This window comes from Myotis myotis, unplaced genomic scaffold, assembly GCF_014108235.1.
Source record: "Myotis myotis isolate mMyoMyo1 unplaced genomic scaffold, mMyoMyo1.p scaffold_m19_p_13, whole genome shotgun sequence".
Classification (NCBI taxonomy): domain Eukaryota; kingdom Metazoa; phylum Chordata; class Mammalia; order Chiroptera; family Vespertilionidae; genus Myotis; species Myotis myotis.
The window spans coordinates 14,290,110-14,316,028 of NW_023416317.1; the positions used below are offsets into that span (position 1 = coordinate 14,290,110).

Consider the following 25,919-nt stretch of genomic DNA (forward strand, 5'->3'; position numbering starts at 1 on the left):
GAACGACTTTAGAGGTTGTAGTTGGCCAGTCATGCCACTAGGACAGTGATGGCAAACCTTTTGAGCTCGGCATGTCAGCATTTTGAAAACCCCTAACTTAACTCTGGTGCCATGTCACATATAGAAATTTTTTGATATTTGCAACCATAGTAAAACAAAGACTTATATTTTTGATATTTATTTTATATATTTAAATGCCATTTAACAAAGAAAAATCAACCAAAAAAATGAGTTCGCGTCACCTCTGACACGCGTGTCATAGGTTCGCCATCACTGCACTAGGACAAACAGACAGGTGTGTACATTTGCAGTCAATTAGAAATAAAACATCGTCAGCTGTAAGAGGCATCTTGACAACAGAGATGTGAAAACAAGTATGTGCTGAATCTAGGAGTACTTCATATTATGCAAAAGAAGATGCCTCAATTTTTTTTAAATTTTAAAAATGATTAGGATCAAGTGATCTAATAAAAACTTATATCAGGAGCTTTAAAAGTTTCCATAATCTTTGTTACTTCACTTCTTGGACTCCATCCTAAATAAATAACCCAAATTAGAGCAAAAATTGATGCCCAAGCATGAATCTCAGCCCAATATATAAAAACAAAATTGGGGGGGAAAAGTCTAAAAATCCAATAAGACAACTATTAAGTCAGCTAAGGCAACGTGCAGCCTTTAAATTCTTTTATTCAGAATGTAATAATATGTGAAGATGCTTAAACTATAATGTTAAATTAAAACCAAATAAAAATTGTATACACAACATAATCTCCATTACATTAAAATGTATAAAAGAAAAAATTAGAAAGAAGAAGTAAACTATTAACAGGGCTTGTGGCTGGGTACATAGCATGTAACTGCTTTCTTTTCTGTACTTCCAATTTTTCTGAAGTAAATATTATTTTTATAACCAGGTAGAAAAATAAAATAGCTATCAATAACAGCTGTGGTTCAGAGAAGTTGAGTAACTTGCCCTAAAGCAGAAGGGACTAACTAAGTGGCAGTGAAGATTAAAACCTTTATATCCTAATCCCAGATCCAGGACTTCCCATTCTGCCACAGGTTCTCCCTAAGAATCACAAGTGTCCTCCCTTTCCAAATCCCAGTTGTCCACAACTAATTTTCCCAAATAAATGTTATTTAGTTCAAAATTATTACTTCTAGCCCTAACCGGTTTGGCTCAGTGGATAAAGCGTCAGCCTGTGGACTCAAGGGTCCCAGGTTCCATTCCAGTCAAGGGCATGTACTTTGGTTTTGGCCACATACCCAGTGGGGAGTGTGCAGGAGGCAGCTGATCGATGTTTCTCTCTCACTGATGTTTCTAACTCTCTATTCCTCTCCCTTCCTCTCTGTGAAAAAATCAATAAAATAAATTTTTTAAAAAATTATTACTTCTAGAAATTGAAATATCAATGTGGCTATTTCATTAAAAATTACTGTAAAACTGACACTAATGTGGCACATTCTTGTAAAAAAGGAAAAAACTAATGCTCAAGTTGTAAACTAATTGTGTGAAAAATTCAAGAAATAAGTGAAGAGATTATATCCTCTTCACAAGTCATGGCCAGGGCACTGTACAACCTATTTTGAGCTGTGCATATAGTCTTTATGGGCTATAAAAGCCAGGCCAGGTAAAAGACGGGTACGGCAACATGTTGAGTCTTAGATAATAAAAAGGCAAAAGGACAAAGTGCACCTAACCAATACACCTCACAAAATTTTTGCGAAGTGTATGAAACAAATATAGTTTATCTTTGCACTACAGAAATAATTTGAACTGGATATTCTGGCAGTCAAGCCAAGATGTGAGTTTCTCTTTGTGTCAGTATTGGCTGATAAGAGTACATTACCAGCAGGCAACTGGCCAGTGAAGATAACTTTCAGCAGGAAAATCAAATCAATTCCACAATCGGAGCCCAATTTCAACTTGGCACAAGCCGGGTTGCTCAGTTGGTTGGAGCGTCCTCCTGACACGCCCAAAGTTTCGGGTTCCCTAAGTGGAACAACAAATGCACATCTCTCTCTCTCTTCTCCCCCTTTCTCTCTCTCTCCTCTCTCTCTCTCTCTCTTTCTCTCTCTCTAAAATAAATAAATAAATAAATAAATAAATATTTTGATTTTAAAATAATACACGGCAGCCGTGCCGCCCAGGAAAGAGGCATATTAAACTGCCAAGACACACGAAATACGTGGAACTGTAGTTCAAATGAACATTTCAGAACACTGTCTTCATTCTAAGTGGTTACGCTACCAACCATCACCGTGGTCTTAAATAGCTTAAATTATTGTGTAAGACTTAGGATGAAATTTCTCTATGCAAGTTACAGCCCCCACCAACGTGTTTTTTAACGTAGCTGATTTCATTCTTCAGTACTAGAAACATAACAAATGGTTGTTTTCCTAGACTGTCTTCAGCTAAAGCACGCGCAGGAGCATTCCCAGGGCGCAAAACCCGGCACACTGGGCATTTATTTGGATGCGTGTATCCGGGCCAAGACTGCGAGGAGCGGCGCAGCCGTCGCGGGCCTCGGAGGCGCCGTCCATCACACGCGCGCACAGCTCGAGTGACAGCGGCTACGGTCGCGGCCACGACACCGGCCACACCAGGCGGGAGGCTCCGGGACCAAGCCGGGCTTCTCCCCGCGGGCACATGAACAGCCTTTCAGCATCTCCCGGAGAAACACTATTCCTCTCTCCCCAGCTCGCTCAGAAACCATCTCCTGAGTCTACCAGGTTCTTTCTCCGGAATTTTCTCGGAAGAGGTTTTCGGGGAGAAAACTCCAGGTTCAGGATTTACCACCGCACATCCCGTCAACAGAAGCCCCGCGAACGTACGTGACCGCCGGGCCGCAGAGGTGCCAGACCCCGCGCGCGGCTCCCGGCCTAGCGGCGCAGGCCCACGCGGGCTGCGGGCGGGCGGCCCGGCCTGGATGGCTTTGGGCGCGGCCCGCCGAGGGCGGGGGCACGGGGCGGCGGCGCCCACCTGGACGGGGGCGGGCACCTGCGGCCCCGGCGACGTCAGGCTCGGGATCGGCCCACGCGGCTCCTTCCCTCGCCTCCCGCCGCCGCCCGCGCCTCACCTGCGGGCTGTCCTCCAGAGTCTCCTCGATCGGCAGCTTGTCGATCCCCGGCATCGTGGCGGAGGGAGGGAAACGGCAGGTGACGCGGCGGCCGCCCACAGTTCCCACCCCGAGCCACCCACAACGGCTGACCCCGACCCACCCTCTCTCGCAGTCTTTGCAGCCGTCCCTCCCGCGCCGCCCTCGCCAGGAGCCAGGCGGTCCGGCGGGAAATCCCGCCCCTTCGGTATCCATGCCCCGCCTCCCGGCGCGCTCATTGGCTCGCGGCGACGCCTGTCAGAGCGGCGGGCTGACCGGGGGGGGTTGTTGGCCTCCCCGGGCTCGGCGGCGCGCCCGGGTTCCGCGGACACCCGCCGTGCGCGTTCGCGCTTGGGTGTAACTGGGGCGCCGTCTCCCATCGCCGCGCGCGCCTCGAGAACCAGAGCCTCGAGTGAGGACCACACTGGGCAATTGGGGGCGGCTTTAGTTCTCCCTCAGCATTTTCCGTCCGCGACCATGCAAGAGGCCCTGCTGCTGTTGCCTTCCTTTAGTGTCTCAAACGGAACCTTCCCGACCCTCCCCGAAGCGTCCAGCCTCCCCCTCCAGCACAACGGTGCTGGCCACCTCAGAGGCCGGTGGGATCCGAGGTCGTGTCATTCACCGGGCTTTCCTGGCTCATTCGTGGACAGTAGATTCTACGTTATTTTTCTGGACATTTGGATATCAGTTTATTCAGCTTAAAACATGTGACCTTGTCGCCAAAATCATCCATTCTTACGTGGTCTTGAAGGACTGACAAGCCACGATTTAGACGTCCATATTTCTTTAAAATCACAAATGAAAACACCTTTTAAAAGTCAGAATTCCCTAGTCAGTTATGTTGGTGACCGATCAGCACTTGCGTTTGGTGGGAAAGTTTTGGAAGAAGCTTTAAGTAGCTTCTTGGGCCCCTGGTTTTACCGTGCAGAAGGCGCAGGCCGCTCTCGGGACTGGATCCGGACCGGACGTGCCGCCTCCCCATCCACCTGCCTGGCCTCACGCTGCCGGCGTGGCTCCCTGTGGCGTGAGGAGCGTTCCTTGCAGATGAAATGGCAGATCACAGCGCCGCCTGCACATCCAGCCATTCGCCCCACCAGCCCGTCCCATTCTCAGTCAAGATATGCTGGGTGTAAAGATGACCAATTGCCTGGCTCCGCCGGTGCGTGGGAGCAAACCCAGCTCCAGCGACGGGAGCGGAAGGCACTCCTTTTCCACCGAAGCTAGGTTTTCCCGCGGGCTCTGGAAGAGGGATGAAGTCAGGTTTTCAATGTTTTCCCAAGTAGACTTGCAGTGGTTTCACAGAAGTAGCCTTCCTGTTATAAACTCTAACGAAAAGCTCTCCCCTTGGATTGCTTTTTATCAACTAGCCACCCTCTGGAAGAGACCTTTAGTTTTTGAAAGGTGTTTGGAGTCCGGCCTTACCTCGCGCTGCTCGTTCCCAGCTGCTTCGATGTACCCACAGCACCTCCAGGTCCCAGCAGCCCGTCGGTCCTCCCCGGTTTCTTTTCACTCCCGCAGCCCCGCGGCGTGCAGCCTGGCTCTACCGAGGAAGACTTGCAAGGTAAGTGACCTGCCTGGAGCAGCTGTGACTTAGATTGTAAGTGTGGGGAAAGCAAGGCAGCGGCCTTTTCTGATTGACCAGAATCGAGAGAAAGTGACCAGTGAAAACCAAGTGTGAGGAAGAAGAGTCGTTCTATGGTGGTGCTGAAGAGAGTTGGCCAGTTGGCCAAACCCAATGATTTCAGTGAAAAATTCTATTAGGGAACTGAGTGATCTGGGTGGGGTATTCTCATCAAGTTCAATGGTTTCCTCCTTTGTTATGTGCATCTAAACTGTCTTTTTGTAATGGATTCTCAAGATATTATCAAGGAGGGACAAGGAATTCTTACCGGGTTCTGCTGATTAAAAAACGAAAAAAACAAAAAACAAAAAACAAGTTGACATTCAATTGAATGGAGAGGCAGTTTAGTCAAATCATAAAACTAAAAAGAATCTTTACAGGCCTTCTGTTTGGATCCTGTATCTAGGCTACTGTTATATACCCTGCTCGTCCAAAAAGATTATTGTATTTTTTATTTTAAAACATCTCCACAACTGCAGAATTACAGCCTCCTCTGACAACCAATTTAATTTTAATCAACCTAGATTCTGTACACTTGACCAAACTCAGTTCCTTTTACACAGGAAATGAGGCTTGTTCAGAGAGAATGCCTCAGGGGTTACTGGAGACACACATGTGGGGGAGCATAGTAAAAACTTCGGCCAGCTGGTTAATTTTATGGAAGGCAAGGCAGGATTAAACGACATTCACCACACACTTCTTTGAGACGTTTCATACCTGTAATTTACAATAAAAGGACATACAATCCTGTAAATAGATTTGTTAATTATTAGTCTCCTAAAATTATATTTGATCTTATAATTGGGTTTTTACATGATACTCCTTGAAGTTCTGGCCTGTGGTCTGTAATAGGAAAGAATCTAACAACACAAATGATTCTGATACTTTACTTTTCAAAATTATCCCCCTAGGTCATACAAGTCATCTGGGGAAGGTTGTTAGAATACATATTTCTCAGCACAGCTGGAAGGTTCTGATGCCAGAGGTCAGAAATGGGGTGGGAGTTACCCAACATGAGTCAAAGCAAATGATCCTCAAAGTTGAAAAACGCCATCCAAAACGGAGAAGAACCGTTTTCCATTCCAAAATAGCCTTGTATTTCAGAAAATTTAAAGAGTCAAGTAAACATTTAGGAAAAGAGTCCTAGATTCCAGCTGAGAATAGGGACAGGGGTACCATTTCCAGAATCACCAGGAGAGTAGGGGAAGCCTCATCTTCACAAATATCCCCCCCCCCCCGAAAGAACCAATAAATCTGAAATTCTGAGGAATTCATACTCCTTTTAAAAGTATAATGTATAATGCAAATGATTCTGGATGTTAGCTAGTAAATCACTTGTTAATGGACTCACTTTAACAGATAATTGTTTTCTTAAATTTTTAAAATGTAATTCTTTATTGTTGAAAGTATTACATATGATCTCTTTTTCCCCTCCATTGATTCCTCCAGTTGGCCCGCCCCCTCCCCTCTGCCCCAGGTCTTCAGCACCCTATTGTCTGTGTCCGTGGGCCATGCATATATGCATACAAGTCTTTGGTTGATTACCTGCCTTCTCTCCCCACAACCCCCTCTTCCCTCTGAGATTCCGCACTCTATTCCATGCTTCCATGTCTCTGGATCCAGTCTGTTCATCAGTTTATTTTGTTACTTAGATTCCACATATGAGTGCGATCATGTGATATTTGTCTGACTATTTCACTTAGCATGATCCTCTCCAGGTCCCTCCATGCTGTCTCAAAGGGTAAGATATTCTTCTTTTTTATTGCTGCGTAGTATTCCATGGTATAAATGTACACAGCTTTTTTATCCACTCATCTACTGATGGGCCCCTGGGCTGTTTCCAGATCTTAGCTATTGTAAATTGTGCTACTATGAACATAGCGGTGCATACATTCTTTCTGATTGGCATTTTGGGTTTCTTAGGGTATATTCCTAGAAGTGGGATTTTTTATTGATTTTTAGAGAAAGAGGAATGGGAGAGGGAGAGGGAGAGAGAGAGAGAGAGAGATTGATTGATAGTTCCACTTATTCATTCATTCGTTGGTTGATTATTGTATGTGCCCTGACTGGGGATCGAACCCACAACCTTGGCATATCAGGACAATGCTCTAACCAACTGAAATACCTGGCTGGGGCTCAGTTGTTTCTTAACATACGGCTAAAATGAACCAAGAAATGAGCATATTAATTGGTAATTTGGGAAACTGAGTCATTTCCGTTCACCTTAAAACATGAGAACCAGTGGTTGAATAGGGGGAAAGCTTTGGGTCAGTGGTTGCCAAACCGCGGCTCGCGAGCCACATGCGGCTCTTTGGCTCCTTGAGTGTGGCTCTTCCACAAAATACCACGCGCGGGCGCACATGTACAGTGCGATTGAAACTTCGTGGCCCATGCGCAGAAGTCGGTTTTCTGCCTGGGTGAGTCTATTTTGAAGAAGTGGCGATGGGAGATGGAGCGCAGGCGGGTCCCGGATACGCAGCGCGGGGGAGGTACATTGTTTTGAGGTATGTTCACTGAGGTCGACCCCTTCCAACTCTCCCATCCACACTCGTCTATCTGAAACAAGTATACAAGACAAGTGTGGATGGGAGAGTTGGAAGGGGTCGACCTCAGTGAACATACCTCAATCAGATTGAGGACGTTTTTAGCAAAGGCCAGCTTAGGAGTACCCTAATTAAGTTAATTAACAATGTACCTACCTATATAGTTTAAGTTTAAAAAATTTGGCTCTCAAAAGAAATTTCAATCATTGTACTGTTGATATTTGGCTCTGTTGACTAATGAGTTTGCCAACCAGTGCTTTGGGCAATCTGAGGGTAAACTCAAAAGTTCTGATGAGTGGATTTCAAAAAGAGATGGATGAGCAGCAAGAACCAACAGATTCTTCACTGTGCCACTGCAAACCACCCTCCACCTTTGACCTTGATGTTGATAATTGCTTTTGCTCTTTGCCAAACATCCTGAAAATGAAAGGCAAATTCTGTATCTTCCACTTTCTTGGCTGTACAAAGAACTTTATTCCTGGAATAACTGTATATGCTTCTGTTTCTTTTATGGTTGCCTTGATTCCTTTTTGGAAGAAGAGGACATTACTAAATTTATTTCTTTGGCCAGGCCAAGAACTTTGAATCAAAGCAGAGTCCTTCTCAATTCTGTGGGGAGATGGATAAAAGCCTAGGCCAGCCTAGATATCTTTGATTCCTGGCTGTACTCTTTACTAGTTTTGTGACTTTGTGTCTCCATTCTGTCATCTGAAAAATGGGGCCTAATATAGGGAACCTACATTATAATATTGTGAAGATGATTAATGAGTTTTCAAAATAGTCCTAAATACAATAAGCATTCAATAAAAATTGGCTTAATTTCATTATTTAATCTTAAATATTTTAATGCTTTTAAGGCAGCTTTGTTTTCTTACTTTTCCCTTTTTTCATATCTAAAGAAACCAATATTTCCTATGTTAGAAGATGGTGCTCACTCTTTTAGAGAACCTGAAACTATTTTAAACATTACCATTACCTTTGCTAGTGTTTTATCACTTTGACTTAGGGGGTTTTTATAGCCAAAACAAAAATGTTTAAATTAATAAATGTGTATTTTGATATTCTGGAGAACAATTGTCGGTACCAAAACAGCAAAGGCTATTGTCCTGTTTTGGGGTTTTGGCAGTGAGGAGGAAGAGATGCCCTAAGTTTAAAAGACATAAGACTTAATGATACTCGTACCCCCACTAGAATTCTGGGGAAACGGTTAGTGGAAAAGAGGTGGCCCTTAGAGAAGTCAGTATGTTTCATACTGTTTAATCATTGAAAACATTTTAATTTTTGCAGAACCACAGAGGGCAGTTAAAAAAAAAAAAAAAAAAACACCAATAGTGAGAATTTGAGTAAACCATGGCTAGTGCAAATAAATCTCAGGGTTAATCAGCACATCCTTCCACAAGCACTAGGTGGTGCTATAAATTTAGTTTTGAGATTCAAAGTACTACCTCAAGAAATGGTTGTCTTTATTCCACAAATATTTACTATGTAACGAACAAAATATTGAAAGTCTCTGTCCTTGTGAGGATGGCGAGAAGAAAGAAAAATGATAAACATAGTCGTTAGAAGTATAGTATTTTAGAAAGTGGTACATGCTATAGAAAATAGAGCAGGGAAAATGAGATGAGGAGGCAGTTGCAATTTTAAATAGGCTCACCAGCACTGAGGCCCTAAGACTTAAGGCTGGAGTGGTCTGGCTTGTTTTCAAGAATTGCATAGAGCCGAAACTGGTTTGGCTCAGCGGATAGCGCGTCGGCCTGCGGACTGAAGGGTCCCAGGTTCGATTCCGGTCAAGGGCATGTACCTGGGTTGCAGGCACATCCCCAGTAGGAGATGTGCAGGAGGCAGCTGATCGATGTTTCTAACTCTCTATCTCTCTCCCTTCCTCTCTGTAAAAAATCAATAAAATATATTTTAAAAAAATAATAATTGCATAGAGACCAAGGTGACAGGAGAGGAATGAGCCAGGAGAAGTCTGACTCTGAAGAGGGAGGAAGAAGAGGCCACGTTGTATAAAACCTTGTGACCTATTGTGAGGACTTTGACTTTTACCTGGTTTTGGATAAAAATACCTTTAATAGAAGTTAAGATTTGAAAAAATGTTGATAAGAACCATAACATTTATTATCTAGAAACAATGTTATAAATGCCAATCAGGCTCTCCCATTTCATCTACAATGATTAGATTTTTTTAAAAATGGAGACAACCCTAAGTGCCCAGGAGTGTTGTTCAATAAATTGTGGTTCATCCATTTGATGTCTAGCACCAAACAACTGTAGAAGAATGAGATAGAGCTATACATACTGACATAGTGCGTCATAGGGCGAGGATGGGGGTAGGGAGCAGTGAACCACTAGCAGAAAAATACACATCTGACTCCATGTGGATAAAAACGTGTCTGTGTGTGTCCACCTATTTATTTGAAGGCATTTAAAAAAGACAGGAAGGAAAAGCACTAAACTGTTAGTAGTAGTAATCAGTGGGTGTGGAGTAAAAATGGGTAGAATTGGAGGAGACTGTCATATTTAACTCTATTAATGTGGTATTGAATGAATTTTTTGTTTAATATGTGTTGATTTTTTTTTTTTTTGAGACAGAGGAAAGGAGAGGGATAGAGAGGGATAGAAATGTCTATTAGAGAGAGACATTGATTGGCTGCCTCCTGCACACCCCCTACTGAGGATCGAGTCTGCAACTCTGGCAGGTGCCCTGACTGGGAATCAAACCAGTGATCTCTAGGTTCATGGGTTGTCACTCAACCACTGAGCTGCACTGGCCAGGCTGATTGGTCCTTTTTTATGTCACTGATCTTCTCACTAAGTTCCTTGAAGTTTCCATTTATATTCCTTAAGCATCGTTATAACCATTGTTTTGAATTCTGTATCTGGTAGTTTGCTTGCTTCTATTTCATTTAGTTCTTTTTCTGAAGATTTCTTCTGTTCTTTCATTTGTTTCTTTGTCTTTGCGTTTTTGCTGCTTCCCTGTGTTTTTTTCTATGTATTAGGTGGAGCTGCTATGTCTCCTAGAATTGGTAGAGTGGCCTTGTGTGATAGGTATCCTTCAGGGCCCAGTGGCTCAGCCTCACCAATCACTGAGCTAGGCACTCTAGGTGCACTCCTGTGTGGGCTGTGTGCACTGTTCTGTTGTAGTTGAGCCTTCATTGCTGTTGGCATCACTGGGAGGGATTGACTCCCAGGTCAATTGGCTGTGAGGACCACTTACAACTACCGCAGAAGAGCTGCTATAGAGGAGAGGCTTGCTTCGATGGGGCTTTGGTCCTCCCCAAATCTACCCCTTGAATGTGTTGCTAATGGATGTGGTATGGTTGTAATCGGGCTTAGCCTGAAGATGAACACTGGATGCACTGGGGACTCTCTGGAGGTGCAAAGTCAGCTACTTCCAGGACCACCCAGCACGAGTTATAGAGTGATCTGCAGATGGCTGCTACTTCTATTGGCCTTGGAGGTTCCCAGGAGAGACCAAGCTGTGAACCAAGGCAGGTTACTGCTAGTGCCAGGCCTGGGGCCACTTATCGTGAGGTATGGGGCACGCTAATGCCAGCTGATGCTTGTTTGAGAAATTTTAGGAAAGTCTGAAGCCTGAGCTAGGACAGGCCATTCATATGGAAAAGCCACTGCAAACAGCTTGGGTGAGACTACTAATTGGGTGGAGCAGTGTCTCAGGGAATTATCAGAGCCTGGCAAACAGTCTGCTCCAGGTTGATGGAGACTTGGATATGGCGAATGCCTGTTGGTACTGGAGCCAGGAGGTCTCAGCAAAGCAACAATGACCTCTGCCAGCACTTTTGTCTGGGACAAAACTTTCCCCCAATTCTTGCCCTGATGCCAGACAATTTAGTTCCTCCCATGTGTCCCTGGATCTTTTCAAGCTGCTGCCCAAGCGCTGGAGTTCAGAGGGAGTGAGTCTGAGTAAGTCTGTGCACCATCCCTTTAAGAGGAACTGCTTGGGACTCCAGTAGCCTGTGTCATTCAGCCATAATCCCCACTGGTTTTTACAGCCTGAAGTTATGGGACTACTCTTCCTGGCACTGGAATCCTGGCCTCAGATAACTGGTGTGGGGCTGGGACCCCTTGCTCCTCTCAGAGATCTCCGCAGCCAAAACATCCCTCCCGATTTAAAATATGCCACACGTAGGTGTCAGACCAACCCATTCTATGACTCTGCCCCTTCTATCAGTTTCAGTGTGGCTTCTTCTGTAATTCTGTAGTTGTAGGACTTCCATTCAGCCTGATTTCAGGCAGTTCTGAATGATGGTGGTTCTGTGGTTTAGTTGTAATTTTGATGTGGTTGTGGGAGGATGCGAGTATCATGTTTACCAATGTCACCATCTTGACAGGAAGCCACAAATTATTTCATGTCAATTTTTAAAATCAAGGGCCTGCTATGTGCAAAGCACCATATTTTACTGAAGACCATTTTAACTGATTTGAAAATATAAAAATATGAAACTGTGCTCTTGAGATTTGTGAATAAAGCCTGAAAGGTTTTTAAATGTTACAAATAAAGTGAACCTTTATTTAATATCTCCTATGTGACAGGTACTGTGAGAGGTGCTAGGAAAGATAGAAGAGTGTATGAAAGAGCCGGAACTCTTCTAAACCTTGTAATCACTGGGAAAGATACCTTTTGTCACGAGTAACAACAATGGAACAACAGAGTCCCACAGATGTGAATTGTTTAGCAGGACTTAGGATTTTTAAATTTCAAGCTCAGATTTTTAAAGTGAATCTGCATCTCACTTTTATTAAATTTTCATTACAGAATGCCAGAATGTTTTCTAATTTGTGCATTACCCTGGAGTGATGTATAACTGGTTCATAGAAAACTAGGAGTACCTTCACACACAGAGCTAGAGGGGAGGGAGGTTGGAGGAATGGGTGAAAAAGGTGAAGAGATTAAGAAGTACAAATTGGTAGTTACAAAATAATCACAGGGATATAGAGTACAGCAAAGGGAATATAGTCAATAATCTACATATATAAAAGCCTAAGTGACCAGAACGACCGGAACAACTGGTCTCTATGATGTGCACTGACCATCGAGGCAGACGCTCAACACAGGAGCTGCCCCCTGGTGACCAGTGCGCTCCCACTGCCAACCTCCCCTAGCCGGCCAACCTACCACGTTCCCCCCCCCCAACCCCCCCGCCAGCAGGCCCCGATCACCTGATTGGGGCGGGGCCCCAGGCTTGGATGGGAACTGGGAGTGGCTGATGGCTGACGTGGCCTTTTTCCCAGGGGGGTCAAGGGCTGGCACCTTCCTTGGGGCCGGCAGTCAACCTCCCATGCCCCATACCTTCCCCCAGCCAGCAGGCCTCAATTGGCCTGCTGCCCGCCCGTCTCGGTGGCAGCAGGGCAGCAAGCAAAGGAGGAGTGAAGGAGGAGGGAACTTCGTGGTGGCGGAGCACCAACAATAGCAGAGTTGGCATCTGGCATCCATTCCTTCCACGCCCGGCCCAGTGAACATCACCTCCTCTCCAGCCTGGCCCTGATTGGCCTAGCTCTGATCGTCCATGGTCCCCAGCCAGGCCTAGGGACCCCACCCATGCACAAATATTGTGCACCAGATCTCTAGTCTATAATAATAAAAGCGTAATATGCAAATCGACCAAACAACCGAACAGCAGAATGACCATCTGGATGACCTTCCAGATGACCACACTGTGACACGCACTGGCACCAGGCCAGCCAAGTTGGGTGCAATGCGATTGGTCGGGGGACCCCGCCATCACCCCACAATCACCCTGCAGAGGGAGGCCCAGGCCACCCTCTGTGGGGTGATCGATGGGGGGGGCTCCACAATTGATTGCCCCACAGAGGGAGGCCCAGGCCACCGGCCAGCGGGCAATCAATCGGGGGTCAGGGGGTGTGCTCCACAATCGCCCCAAAGAGGGAGGCCCAGGCTACCCAGCCGGTGGCCCTGCGGCAGGTGGGCGGGGCCTCCCTCTGCGGGGCGATCGATCTGGGGCCCCGTGATCAATCACCCCACAGAAGGAGTCCCAGGCCACCAGCCAGTGACGCTGTGGCAGGTGTGTGGGGCCGGCCAGTGATCATCCCGCAGAGGGAGGCCTAGTCCAACCAAGCCTGTCACTTGCAGAGGGAGGCAACCAGTGGCGGGGGGTGGGGGGAGCAGCACCGCACAGATGGCAAGCAGTGACAGGGGCGGGGCCAGCTGCCGGCAGCCAGGGGAAGGAAAGCCCGGATAGGTCCTGATCACCCGCCAGGCCTAAGGACCCTACCCGGGGAGTCCTGGATTGCGAGAGGGCGCAGGCCAGGCTGAAGGACAACCCCCCCCCGCCCCCCCACACGAATTTTGTGTACCGGGCCTCTAGTATTGTAATAACTATGTATGGTGCCAGGAGGGTACTGGAAGTATCAGGGGGAACACTGTAAAGTATATAACTGTCTAACCACTATGTTGTACACCTGAAACCTGAAATTAATACAAAATAATATTGAGTGTAAACTTAATTGAAAAATAAAAAAAAATGTTAAAACAATGGCAACATTAGTAAACCCACAGCAGTTACATTGTCTGTCCAATTTGCAGATGTCTTCTTCCTAATCCCATCCATCCATCCATTTGTTTGTTCACTCATTTAACAAATATTCATTAAATATCTACTTTGACATTGTTCTAGGAGACACTGAATGTATAACAGTAAAAAATAAACTTTTATTTTCAAAAACACATTTAACATTTAAAAATGTTAGTCTCAAATAGGACAGTGTAATTCCTATGCAAAAATAAAATACAAGTGTCATTAGAGCTTTGCTTTTTGCATTTCTATCTTATGCTCACAGATTGTGAGCATAATAATTATATGGCTGATTTATTAAAAAAAATCTCTGCCAAAACACCTAAGACATTGGGCATTTTTCCTGATGTTAATGATTTGGGATTTAATTGTAATACACAATTAAAAAATAACTGATAAAAACCTGGGTGGATTTAGAAGTTATAAAACAAAACATAAACCTCTAAATTTTTACTTATACATGTAGATGTTTATAATACAGACTGTACAATTTTATGATTCCTAAAATATCTTCATTGTCAATTGTCAAACTTTTGTTTCTCATATCAAAATAACTGTTAAAAGTTATTGAGGATAAATCATTTGCGAGGTTTCACAACCTTTTTCTTAACTGATCAGTACACTTTATATCATGAGATCATTGGTGAGGATATTACAGTGGTTTTTATTTGATAATGTCTATAAAATAGGGAATTTCCAAACAGAAAATCCAAGTCAAGACTCTGCCACTTGCTAGCTAGTGACTTCTGTAAATTACAACTGAACTCTCAGTTTCTGTTTTCTCAGCTACATATAGTGGAGGATTTGTGAAAGGATTCAATACATATATGTTAAAATGCTTTAGAAGCTATAAAGCAATATAGATAAATAACATTTATTAGAAACCGACTGTAGATATTATATTAATGGTGAAACACTGTTCTCATGTGAGGAACAAAAGAACAGTGTCTGTTTTCATCATCACTATTTTCAATGTTTTTCTATACTTGTAGACCAGCATTGCCCAACTGAACTTTCTGCAGTGATGGAAATGTTCTCTGTCTATGCTGGCCACATGTGGGCTAACTAAATTTAAATAAATTTAAGGTTTAGTTCCTCAGTTGCACTAGCCACATTTCAAGTGCTCATTAGCCACATGTGACTTGTGGCTACCATATTAGGTAGTGCAGATATAGGACATTTCCATTATCTTAGAAAACTCCATTGCATTAGAAGTTCTGTTGGTCTGCAATTATAGATTAACTAGAGGCCCGATGCACAAAATTTGCACAAAGGGCTCAGCCCTCACAGCCGCAGTGGCTGCCTCGGCCCTTGCAGCCCCGACTTTGTCCAGAAGGTCATCCAGAGGGATGTCTGAAGGTCGTTCAGCTGTCCAGTCTAATTAGCATATTACGCTTTTATTATTATAGATGTTTAATGTTACTCACATATCTATCCATCCATCCATCTTATTTATTTTTTATTTTAAAGTTGCAGACATCAACAACTTTTCCCTTAAGCTCATCAGCATGCATATCATTAACTATAATTCAATACTTGCTTATACTTTAATAGATAAAATTTTACATACAGTAAAGAGTACCAATCAATGAGAATTGACAAATGTATACATCTGTGTAATCCAAACTCCAGCAAGATATAAAATATTACCATTACCCCCCAAGTCTCCTCATTCTTCCCATTTAGTCTCCACCTCCATTCACACCTTCTGATTTTTTCAATATAAACTCATTTTGTGTATTTTAGAACATTACATAAGTGACATTATACTTTTTAATAAATTTATTTTATAGATTTTTAAGATTTTTCTATGTAAACAATCATGTCATCTGTGAATAGAGACAGTTTACTTCCATTCTAATCTATATGACTTTTATTTCTTTTCCTTGCCTCATTGCACTGCCTTAGATCCAATATAATGTTAAATAGAAATGCTTAAAGTAAACATCCTTGCCTTGTAACTAATCCTAGGGAGAAAGCATTCAATATTTCACTATTAAATATATGTTACCTGATTATTTCTATGGATGCCCTTTATCAAATTAAGGAAGTTACTTCTTTTTTTTTTATTTTTATATTTTATTGATTTTTTACAGAGAGGAAGAGAGAGAGATAGAGAGTTAGAAACATTGATGAGAGAGAAACATTGATCAGCTGCCTCCTACACATCTCCTACTGGGGATGTGCTCGCAACCCAGGTACATGCCCTTGACCGGAATCGAACCTGGGACCCTTCAGTCCGCAGGCCAATGCTCCATCCACTGAGCCAAACCGGTTTCGGCAAGGAAGTTACTTCTAATCCTAATTTGCTGAAAGATTTTTTTAAATAATGAATATTTTTCTGCATCTGTTAATGTGATCACAGCTTTTTTTCTGTCAATATGATGGATGACATTGATTGATTTTTAAATATTAAACTTGCCTTTCTGGGAAAAGTCCCACTTACTCATAATACATTATCCTCTGTGTATGTTTCTACACTCAATTTGCTAATATTTTAAGGAATAAAAATAGTCTGTGTTCTTAAAGGATATTTATGTATAATTTGTTTTGTTATCAGGCCTTATAAAACAAATTTAGAAAGGACCCATTCCATTTTCTGAAACAGTTTGTATAAGACTGGTATTGTTTAAGATTGCTCTTTAAATATTTGATAAATTTCATCAGTGAACTTGGGAAAGAATTTGATAATCAATTTTCTTTCTTTCTTTTTTTTAATCCTCACCAAGGATATTTTTTCCATTGATTTTCAGACAAAGTGGAAGTGAGGGAGAGGGGGCGTGGAGAGAGAGAGAGAGAGAAACATCCACATGAGAGAGACTCATTGATTTCTTGCCTCACACACACACCCCAGGGATAGAACCTGCAACCGAGGTATGTGCCCTTGACCAGGAATTGAACCCACAACCCTTCAATCCACGGGCCTACGTTCTAACCAGTGAGCCAAACTGGCCAGGGCCAATATTTTCTATTGTATCTTATCTTAGTTTTGGTAATCCTAGCTTTTAAAGATACTTATTTTATGCAAGTTATTGAATTTATTGGTATAAAGTTGTTCTTAATCCTTTATCTATTTAATGTCTGTGGTCTCTGTAATGGTAACACCTCTTTATTCCTAATATTGGTAACTTGTGTTCTTTTGTTCTTGATCAGTCTGTCTCCAGGTTTATTAACCTTGATTAGAAGTTTAGAACTTTCAGCCCTACTTCCTAACCTCAGGGGAGGTGAGAGGGGCTAGATTGAGGTGAATCACCAGTAGCCAATGATTTAAACAATGGTGCTTACGTAATGAAACCTCCACAAAACTGGGTTCAAAGAGCTTCCTGATTGCTGAACACATTGAGGTGCTAGGAGGGTAGGGTGGTGGCTCAGAGAGCTTCCTTCCCCCATACCTTGCCCTATGCATCTCTCCTATTTGGCTGTTTCTGAGTTATTATCCTATCTAATAAAAGAGAAACATGGTAATTGGCGTACGACCGCTACCCTTCCCATTGGCTAATCAGGGCAATATGCAAATTAACTGCCAGCCAAGATGGCGGCCAGCAGCCAGGCAGCTTGAAACTAACATGAGGCTTGCTTGCTTCAGTGACGGAGGACTCCAACGTTCCCCGCCTGCCGCTGCAGGCCTCTGAGCTGCAACTCTAAGCAACTATGTAACAAATATAGAAGCTAAACAAAACCCCAGAAACCTACTTTAGTCCGCTGTGCTTCAGCCAGCAGGATCTCAACATTGTAAACAAAGGCCAGAAACCTGCTTTCAGCAGCGGAGGCCTAAGAGCTGGAGCCAAGCCTCAAAGCTAAAGCTGGCCCAGAATAAAAAAGAAAAAAAGGAGCAGTTGGGAGCTTCAGTCACCCGCAAGCCTGAAAACAGCCCTCAGCCCCTCACCCAGACTGGCCAGGCACCCCAGTGGGGAACCCCACCCTGAAGGGTGTGTGACCAGCTGCAAACAGCCATCATCCCCTCACCCAGGCTGGCCAGGCACCCCAGTGGGGACCCCCACCCTGATCCAGGACACCCTTCAGGGCAAACCAGCCGGCACCCACCTGTGCACCAAGCCTCTACCCTATATAGTAAAAAGGGTAATATGCCTCCCAGCACCGGAATCAGCAGAGCCGTGAGGCTTCCCGGCACCGGGATCAGTGTGACAGGGGGCAGCGCCCAAACCCCCTGATCGCCCTGCGGCTCTGTGTGTGACAGGGGGCAGGGCCACAACCTCCCTGTCTGCCCTGCTCTGTTCGTGACAGGGGAAGGCACCCCAACCCCCTGATAAGCCATGCTCTGTGCCTGATAGGGGGGAGGACCCCAACATCCTGATCGCCCTGCGGCTCTGTGACAGGGTCCGGCGCCCCAACCCCCACCCCCCACAGGCCCTGCTCTGTGTATGACGGGGTAGAGCCATAACCTCCCCATCGGCCCTGCCCTGAGTGTGAGAGTGGTGGCACCCCAACCCCCTGGTCGGCCATGCTCTGTGGGTGATAGAGGGTGGCACCCCAACCCCCTGATGGGCCCTGCTCTGTGCATGACAGGGGACAGTGCCCCAACCCCCTGATGGGCCCTGCTCTGTGAGTGACAGGGGGCAGTGCCCCAACCCCCCAATCGGCCCTTCCCTGAGCATGACTGAGGGTGGCATCGCAACCTCCCGATCCGCCCTGCTCTGTGCATGACAGGGGGTGGCGCCCCAACTCCCCAATCGGCCCTGCTCTGAGCCTGACCAGGGGCTGCACCTAGGGATTGGGCCTGCCCTCTGCCACCCAGGAGCAGGCCTAAGCCAGCAGGTCGTTATCTCCAGAGGGGTCCCAGACTGTGAGAGGGCACAGGCCGGACTGAGGGACCCCTCCTCCCCCCCGAGTGCACAAATTTTTGTGCACCGGGCCTCTAGTCCTTTATAATAAAACAGGAAACATAAGTAAAGTACCTCCTGAGTTTTGGAAGCCATTCTAGCACATAACTGAACCTGAGGAGGGCTCATGGAAACCCTGGATTTATGGCCAGTTGGTCAGAAGTACAAGTGGCCACCTAGGATTTGTGACTGGTTTCTGAAGTGCATGCAGTTTTGTGGGACTGAACCTGTGGGGTTTGTGTTAACTCCTGGTAGTTAGTGTCAGAATTGAATTGAATTGTAGGGCACCCAGTTGTTGTCTGCAGAGAATTGGAGAATTATTTGGAATGGAAAACCCATATACATTTCATGTCAGAAGTTTTGTGAGTAAAACCTGCTCAGACACCCTGGTCAGTGTTGCTAAGTGGTTAGAGCATTGCATTGAAGGGTTCATTTCCCAGTCAGCACATACCTGGTGGGAGGCAACCAATCAATGTGTCTCCCACCTCTCTCTCTCTCTCTCTCTCTCTCTCTCTCTCTCTCTCTCTCTCTCTCTCTCCCCCCCCCCCTTCTCCCCCTACTCCTCCCCCTACTCCTTCTCTCCCTCCCTCCCTTTCACTCTCTCTAAAAATCAATGGAAAAAGTATTCTCAGGTTAGGATTAAGAGGGAAAAAAAAACTGCTCAGACTATCCTGTCAGTCCCAGCTTAAAATGCTACCCTGGCTTCCCCTTGCACTTGAATTCATTACCATGATTTTTATAAAAGCCATCCATTATCGAGCCCAGCCTGGTTCTCCAAATAATAGCATCTGGTACCACTCACTTCCCTTTGGCTATTGCCTTTTCTTTCTCAAATACTCCAGTGCTTTCAGCTGCAAAACCTTTGTACTTGCTGTTTCCTAAACTGAATGTTCTTTCTCAATATCTTGGCATGCTGACTTTCTGTCCTCCTCAGCATCAGCTAAGATGTTACCTCCTTAGGGAGGCCTGCCCAACTGTTATACTTAAAGACCCTCTCCCTACCTACCTATCCACCCACCCCTGTTAAGTTTCATCACCATCACCTTGTATTCCTTTTAATGAGTTTATCACTCTCTGATTACCTTGTATTGTTCAACACTGATCTCTAGTATCTAGAATTGTATCTGGCACATATTAAGTGCTCTATAAAAATCTGTTGAGTGAATACTTGTACATATGAGAAAACATTTACCCCCATTCTCAGAGAAATTCTTTCCTACCTTTGATTTTTATCAACTCATCTATATATAAACTGGTATTATGTAAATCCAGATAAAATCAACTCAAGACAAATAAAAATATTGGAATGTCCTCTTCATACAGAAGAAATTGGGGGCTGGAGTGACTCCAGCATGTGCTATAACATCCTTTCAACTTGCACCTCTGAGGCACTATTCTGTGGGGGGCACTACTCAGAGTTTCAGCGAGGCTTTTCCCACCTTATGAGCTGTTGATCCAGCTTACCTGGCTGGCTCACCTGCTTTTTTTTTCATTCTTCTAATTAATGTATGAATTTATTTATTTATATACTATTGTTCGTTACCTCTCTTTCCACCTCTACCTCACCCAGCACCATGGTGAGCTTCATGAGGGCACGAATCCTATTCTATTTATTCTGGTACTGAGTAGGTACTCAACCAATTGTCGAATGAGTGGATGAATGAATGAATGTTTCAGAGAGAAAGGAATCTGGGGGGCATGAAGTCTCTCTTACTCCAAATCTTCCCAGATTAACTTCACCCCCATTTTCGTACAGCCTATCTACTATAGGTAAAACCTCCATGCGGTATAAAGTTTACTAGTTTATTCATTCTTGAAAGGTTCAAGTCAGTGGTGCCGGACAGGCTAAGTAGCCTTCTCAGATGGCGAATAAAGAAAAATTGAATTTATTTAAGGAAAAGGTGTTGGTTGATGGAGATATCCAAAGGGAAGTGGTACACAGAACTGAGCCAAAGGGTATTGGGTCCATGACGGCAGCAAAAATATACTTAGGACAGTGAAACAAGGAAGGTCATAAAAGAAGCAACAGGGAAGCTTAGCCTGGGCTGTTTGGACTCACTGAAAAGTCAGAGGAAAGGGGGCCTTGGAGACAGGGTCAGGAGGGTAGCCTGGGACGAGCTGCTGCTGTCCATTGCTCTCATGGTTGCAAGTCTCATGGGCTCCCTTAGAGGTTAGGAGATGCGTGCCTGTGGGGGAAGAAGAGAGGGATAGGGGAGTGCCCACTGGGTCCTTTGTCCTGAGCATTTATCTCTCTCTCTTGCAGGTGGAAATCTTAGGAGGGTCTCAGGGAGGATCTCAATAGAATATTCATCAGCTCTCCGGGTGTGCTCTTCAGGGTCGTGGTCTCCACTCTTCGGTCTGTGCCAGGGCAGGGCATCATTTCACAGTCAATGAGCGGGTTCTGAGGTCAGCCACAGCGTCACTTGTCTGGTTTTGCTACTTTTCTGGGCCTGGAGCTGAAATACAACTGAAGCCTAGATGTTGTGTTTAGGGAGGAAAAGGTCAGGGGGTCTAAACTTCACGACCAAGGATGTGTGAGGGGAAGATGTTACCTTGGAGCAAGGTTCTTGTTTAGTCCCTTGTAAAGCATTGGCTTTCTGTACTTGGCCCACGGTCCTTGCTCTGCTCACATCTGTCTAGCAGTTGTCAGCATGGCTTTACTTGTATATCTGCACACCATCTTACATGTGCCTGTTGATGTTTTATATGTGAATCTTTTGTTCACTCTAGAGCAGGGGTCCTCAAACTTTTTAAACAGGGGGCCAGTTCACTATCCCTCAGACCATTGGAGGGCCGGACTATAGTTTAAAAAAAAACTGAACAAATTCCTATGCACACTGCATATATCTTATTTTGAAGTAAAAAAAAACAAAACGGGAACAAATACAATATTTGTATTTGCATGTGGCCCGCGGGCCATAGTTTGAGGACCCCTGCTCTAGAGCTTGCATAGGAGAATTTGGCATGTTTATGACATCATGAGGGGATAAAATCTGATGAGTTTGAGTTCCATCCTGTAAAGGCTATTTCCTCTATGAGCAGACTATTTTTCCTGAAGTCCAGGAGTTGTTTAAAAGCATGATAAAGCTGACCGTCAGGAAGGGACTGGGAGAAGAGCTACAGCAGAGCACAGAACTAAAAGTACCGTACCTTTTGCAGGGAGTGGCCACTTCAAAATCTTCCCAACTAGCAGCTATATTCTTCCCTTAATTTCAGTTTTTCTTAAGATTACAAATTTAAAACATTCTGTTCTTGGTTATTTTTCACAAACCTATTGTCTTCATGGAAACCCCCCAATCCCTCAGAGGGAAATTTTTCTTTTAAAAAAGACAGTACACTATGTTCTTTTCTTTGAAATAACTATGGTGAGAGAAATCCTTCCCTTTAAGTTGAAGCCATGCTTTTAAATTGCTTGGAGATAGTTACATATGAATCTTTATATAAATTTCTATCTCTCGCATTTAAAACAAAAGATGAAAGAAGGAAATTTTCTCATTAATTATTTAAAATACTTGGTGCAACTGTTTCTTATGAATTAATTAAGGCACTTGGAAGACAATTACACTCAGCGTTAATAACTTTGCCAACCTTTTCCAGTATGCTGCACTCCAAATACTATTGTGCTTTCATTGACAACATTTACTATTACATATGCATATGAAAAACAGGAATTTTCATCAGAATTACCGTAATAGCATTAAGAGATTATTACTTTTTCCAATTTCTTTGGAAGGAAATTCACTTAAATTAGATTATTTATTACTTGACTGCTTTCCTATCTTGCCTGTATGTTTAGGTAACTGGAGTCCATGAAAGTATAAACTTCAGAATAAAAGCATGATTTTATGCATTAATGGTTTCAAATAAAAGAGGAGTGCTAGTTTGTGCATCACTTCTTTTGAGAAAGTTAAGTCTGTGTTCTGCTTAGGAGAGATAAGACATTTTGTCCCTGTAGGTGGGCCCCCTGGTGTAGCCATTAGTTGCTAATTACTTTGCAAACAAATAAACAATTAACTCCTCAAGCTGCTGACCGGGTGTTCATTGACTTGCTAAAACTTTCTAAGACAGGATTTTAATTAGTGACATTCTAAATCCAGCCCCCTTGTCAGCAGAGCCCTAACGTGACCTGCAGGAAGATCACTGCCCTGTACGTGTGGGGCAGAGCCAGGCAAGAGGTGCACAGAGGCCAGAGCTGCCGACCTGTGCAGCCCACGGGAGGATGTCTCCTAGCCTTCAGGAGGGCGCTCGGCTTGGGGAAAGCAAACCCTCGCCCTGCTCCTTTTCAATTGAGAGCATTTTAGGACTGGACCAGAAGAAAGACAGTGTTCCATCCATGAAACCCCACCGGCCTTGGGCAGACACCTGCAGCTCCTCAGGTATGCTTAATTTTTAAACTCTTTTATTTCTTTTGCACTGTTTAATCTGGCCTTTAATTTTATATTACCTAGAGTTAAAAAGAAACTGCAGTTTCATCCAGTTACATAACTAAAGGATCTAGGACTTTTAATATCTCCAGCTGAGTCCTATGGGAAATAAAAAGACTATCAGCCTTGAATCCAGTGGGTATAGTGTTCACTCCCAGGAAAGGCCATGCACCTGCAGATCTCTGTGTTTATTTGACACATCAGATAGTCTAAGTCTTTTTTCACTGAAAAATAAGTGACATTCAGAGACCAAAAGGTCCTCTCTCACCAAGGCAGGATTTTCATTTTGATTTGCTTTTTGGTTTTGGTTGATGAGAGGTCAAGTCTCTTGTGAAACGCAGAAGAATGTCACTAGAAAAATTAAAGTCAGGTTCCTGAAATTCTTATAGAACTTTGTTGAATGTAGGGTTGGACTTCTAAGATGGACTTCTAAGATTGGACTTCTTTTTCTGTTTTTAGAGAAAGATGTTAACCTATATCTACATGTCCCAAGCCTTCCAAATGGGATTTTATTCTCTTGTACTGGTGATCACCCAGTGCCAGAAGAAAGAGTTATGAAATATGAAAGTTACTTTTCAACCTCAGAAAGACTATCTTTGAAAAGAGAGTTGAGTTGGTATAGAGGCAGAAGACCAAGAACTGCTTTTACTCAAAACCAGGTAGGAAGTTTTTTCAACTAATAATAATACAAAGACTTAAATTGACTCCCTGTTGAGCAAAAGCCCATTCACTTTGGGATTTCAATTTAGGCGTTATTAATAAAACAACAGAATGTATCATTTTTAACAGTTTGTGTGTAGTCATTTTTTAAAAAAGACATACAAAATAATTGTCCAAGATTTAAATGAAATTATTTTGCTATACAAATTAAAGTCCATTTTATAATGACATTCCAAGAAGCAACATTTTAAATAACTATTTCCTTATTCTTAGATTGAAGTGTTGGAAAATGTCTTTAGAGTAAACTGCTATCCTGGCATTGATATCAGAGAAGACTTAGCTCGAAAATTGAATCTAGAGGAAGACAGAATCCAGGTAATTTTCAAATTTAGTTGTTATTCCTGATGATTGAAATGTTAAGAATAATGGAATAATGTTTCTGAGATCTATTTTATTTCTTCTTAATTTTAGATATGGTTCCAAAATCGGCGTGCCAAACTGAGGAGGTCTCACAGAGAATCACAGTTTCTAATGGTGAAGAAAAACTTCAACACAAATCTCTTAGAATAGATAGAAAACTAAACTTGTGAAGTTATCCTCCAATTGCAGAACACGAAGAACCAATGGAAATATCAAGTTTTTTAAATGTGATGTTTTCTTTTCTGCATTTAATCTGAACATTGTCACTGAAAATATATTGTAAATAATTACTATATCATGGTACCTGTTATACTTGGGCACTTTTAAATATAGTAAAGGCCTTTTCTATATATTTTAATAAACATTTTCAGAAACAGCCAGCTATTTTTTTCAGTGAGCAAATTTAATGTAATAAATTAGTTTGCTAAAATCAGTAAACTCGTGACTAAGTGGCTCCACAAACTGTATTCTGTACATTTACAAAATAATTCAAGTAAAATCATCTGGAGAATGGCACAAAGGTGTGACTTGTTTCAATTAGTTTCCTTCAAATGCATTTTGAAGCGTGATTATGCTTTAATAGATGATCAAATATGATTTATTCATTAATCTTATTTTCTCTTGATTTCTGGCATGAATCAGTGAAAATTTTTCACCATATAGCAATACAAATCCTTATAGAATGCCAGTTTCAGTTTTTTAAAAAAGCACAGTCATTATACCAAAGTAGAAATATAAAAGTATCAGTTGTCATATTCATATCATTGCACAAAAGAATTGAGCTGCAAGTAAATGCAAATTTTAAAATATTTTTCTAATTCATGTAATGCTGTACTTTAATTTCATTCCTTAAAATGATAATGAACATGTGGCTTATATCTATTTCTAGTGTAGCGATTTCCAATTGGCTGTATATTTTGTTACAGTGATATGTTGACTGAGAAGGTGGGATGAGACCTGCCTTGCGTATGTACTCTGGCATACTTGTTGGAAATAATCAGGGCGCTTTCTGAGACAAAAACTCTGTATTTTCTTTGCATTTGCCATTGTACCTGTCAATTAAAGATGCAAATAGGATTAAATAGCATCCCAAGAAAGGAGTCTTACCACTGAAAATCTGGGTATTTGTTTTCCACTTAATTAATGGAAGGCCAAAGTGGGTGTTCTTTTTGAAATGTTAGCTTGAGTGCTCTGACTTTGTCTCCTAAAAGCCTATTTCAACTTTGCCCCTTTGAACTGAATTCTTCCTTGTTTCCCTTTTCTTTCTTTCCTATTCCTCTGTCCTTTTCTGTCCCAGTGATAACCAAAGTAGAAGGTTCTTATTGAACTTTTTCTTTTTTTCCTATTGCATGAGAAAGGTTAGAGGGAGTTTGCATATTATTGCTGAGGAAAAGTAGCATGACTCAGATTTTGAAGCTCTTAAAAATCATTTACCAAGAGCACATGTGGGGTTAGAGAGCTCTGTGTCTCAACAACTGGTCAGCAGTGAGCTGCCTTATTCTGTCCCACTGTTGTTGCGATGGGAAGGGAGGAGGTCAGAAGGGCCCCAAGGGCAGTAACTGGGAGACCAGAGGCACTAAAGGTTCTCCAAGGAAGACTCCACTGCCAGACGGCCATTTTTCCAGTGTATAAAGAACTGCTTTCATTAATATAAGATATGAAGCACTATTTTTTTTCAAATATATTTTATTGATTTTTTACAGAGAGGAAGGGAGAGGGATAGAGTCAGAAACATCAATGAGAGAGAAACACCGA

General features: G+C 43.2%; 2 protein-coding genes across 8 annotated transcripts in view; one reads left to right on the forward strand and one right to left on the reverse strand.

The window, feature by feature from the left end:
- APPL1 (adaptor protein, phosphotyrosine interacting with PH domain and leucine zipper 1) overlaps positions 1 to 3,284 on the reverse strand; it is a 32,161-nt gene extending 28,877 nt beyond the window's left edge. For 3 of the 7 annotated variants that reach the window (XM_036331834.1, XM_036331835.1, XM_036331831.1), the window contains exon 1: positions 3,081 to 3,214. In XM_036331834.1, coding sequence (XP_036187727.1) covers positions 3,081 to 3,134 — 54 coding nt within the window. In that variant the 5' untranslated portion in view covers positions 3,135 to 3,214. Of the gene's footprint in view, positions 1 to 1,850; positions 1,994 to 2,835; positions 2,938 to 3,080 lie in introns of those variants that run through there. The other 4 variants (XM_036331837.1, XM_036331836.1, XM_036331830.1 and 1 more) reach the window with 4 other exon arrangements.
- Positions 3,285 to 3,417: 133 nt separating this feature from the next.
- HESX1 (HESX homeobox 1) lies at positions 3,418 to 25,919 on the forward strand. Its single transcript, XM_036331838.1, has 5 exons — positions 3,418 to 4,659; positions 22,773 to 23,036; positions 23,544 to 23,743; positions 24,018 to 24,119; positions 24,216 to 25,919. Exons 2-5 carry the CDS (start codon positions 22,880 to 22,882, stop codon positions 24,312 to 24,314), a joined length of 558 nt encoding a protein of 185 aa, XP_036187731.1. The 5' UTR covers positions 3,418 to 4,659; positions 22,773 to 22,879; the 3' UTR covers positions 24,315 to 25,919.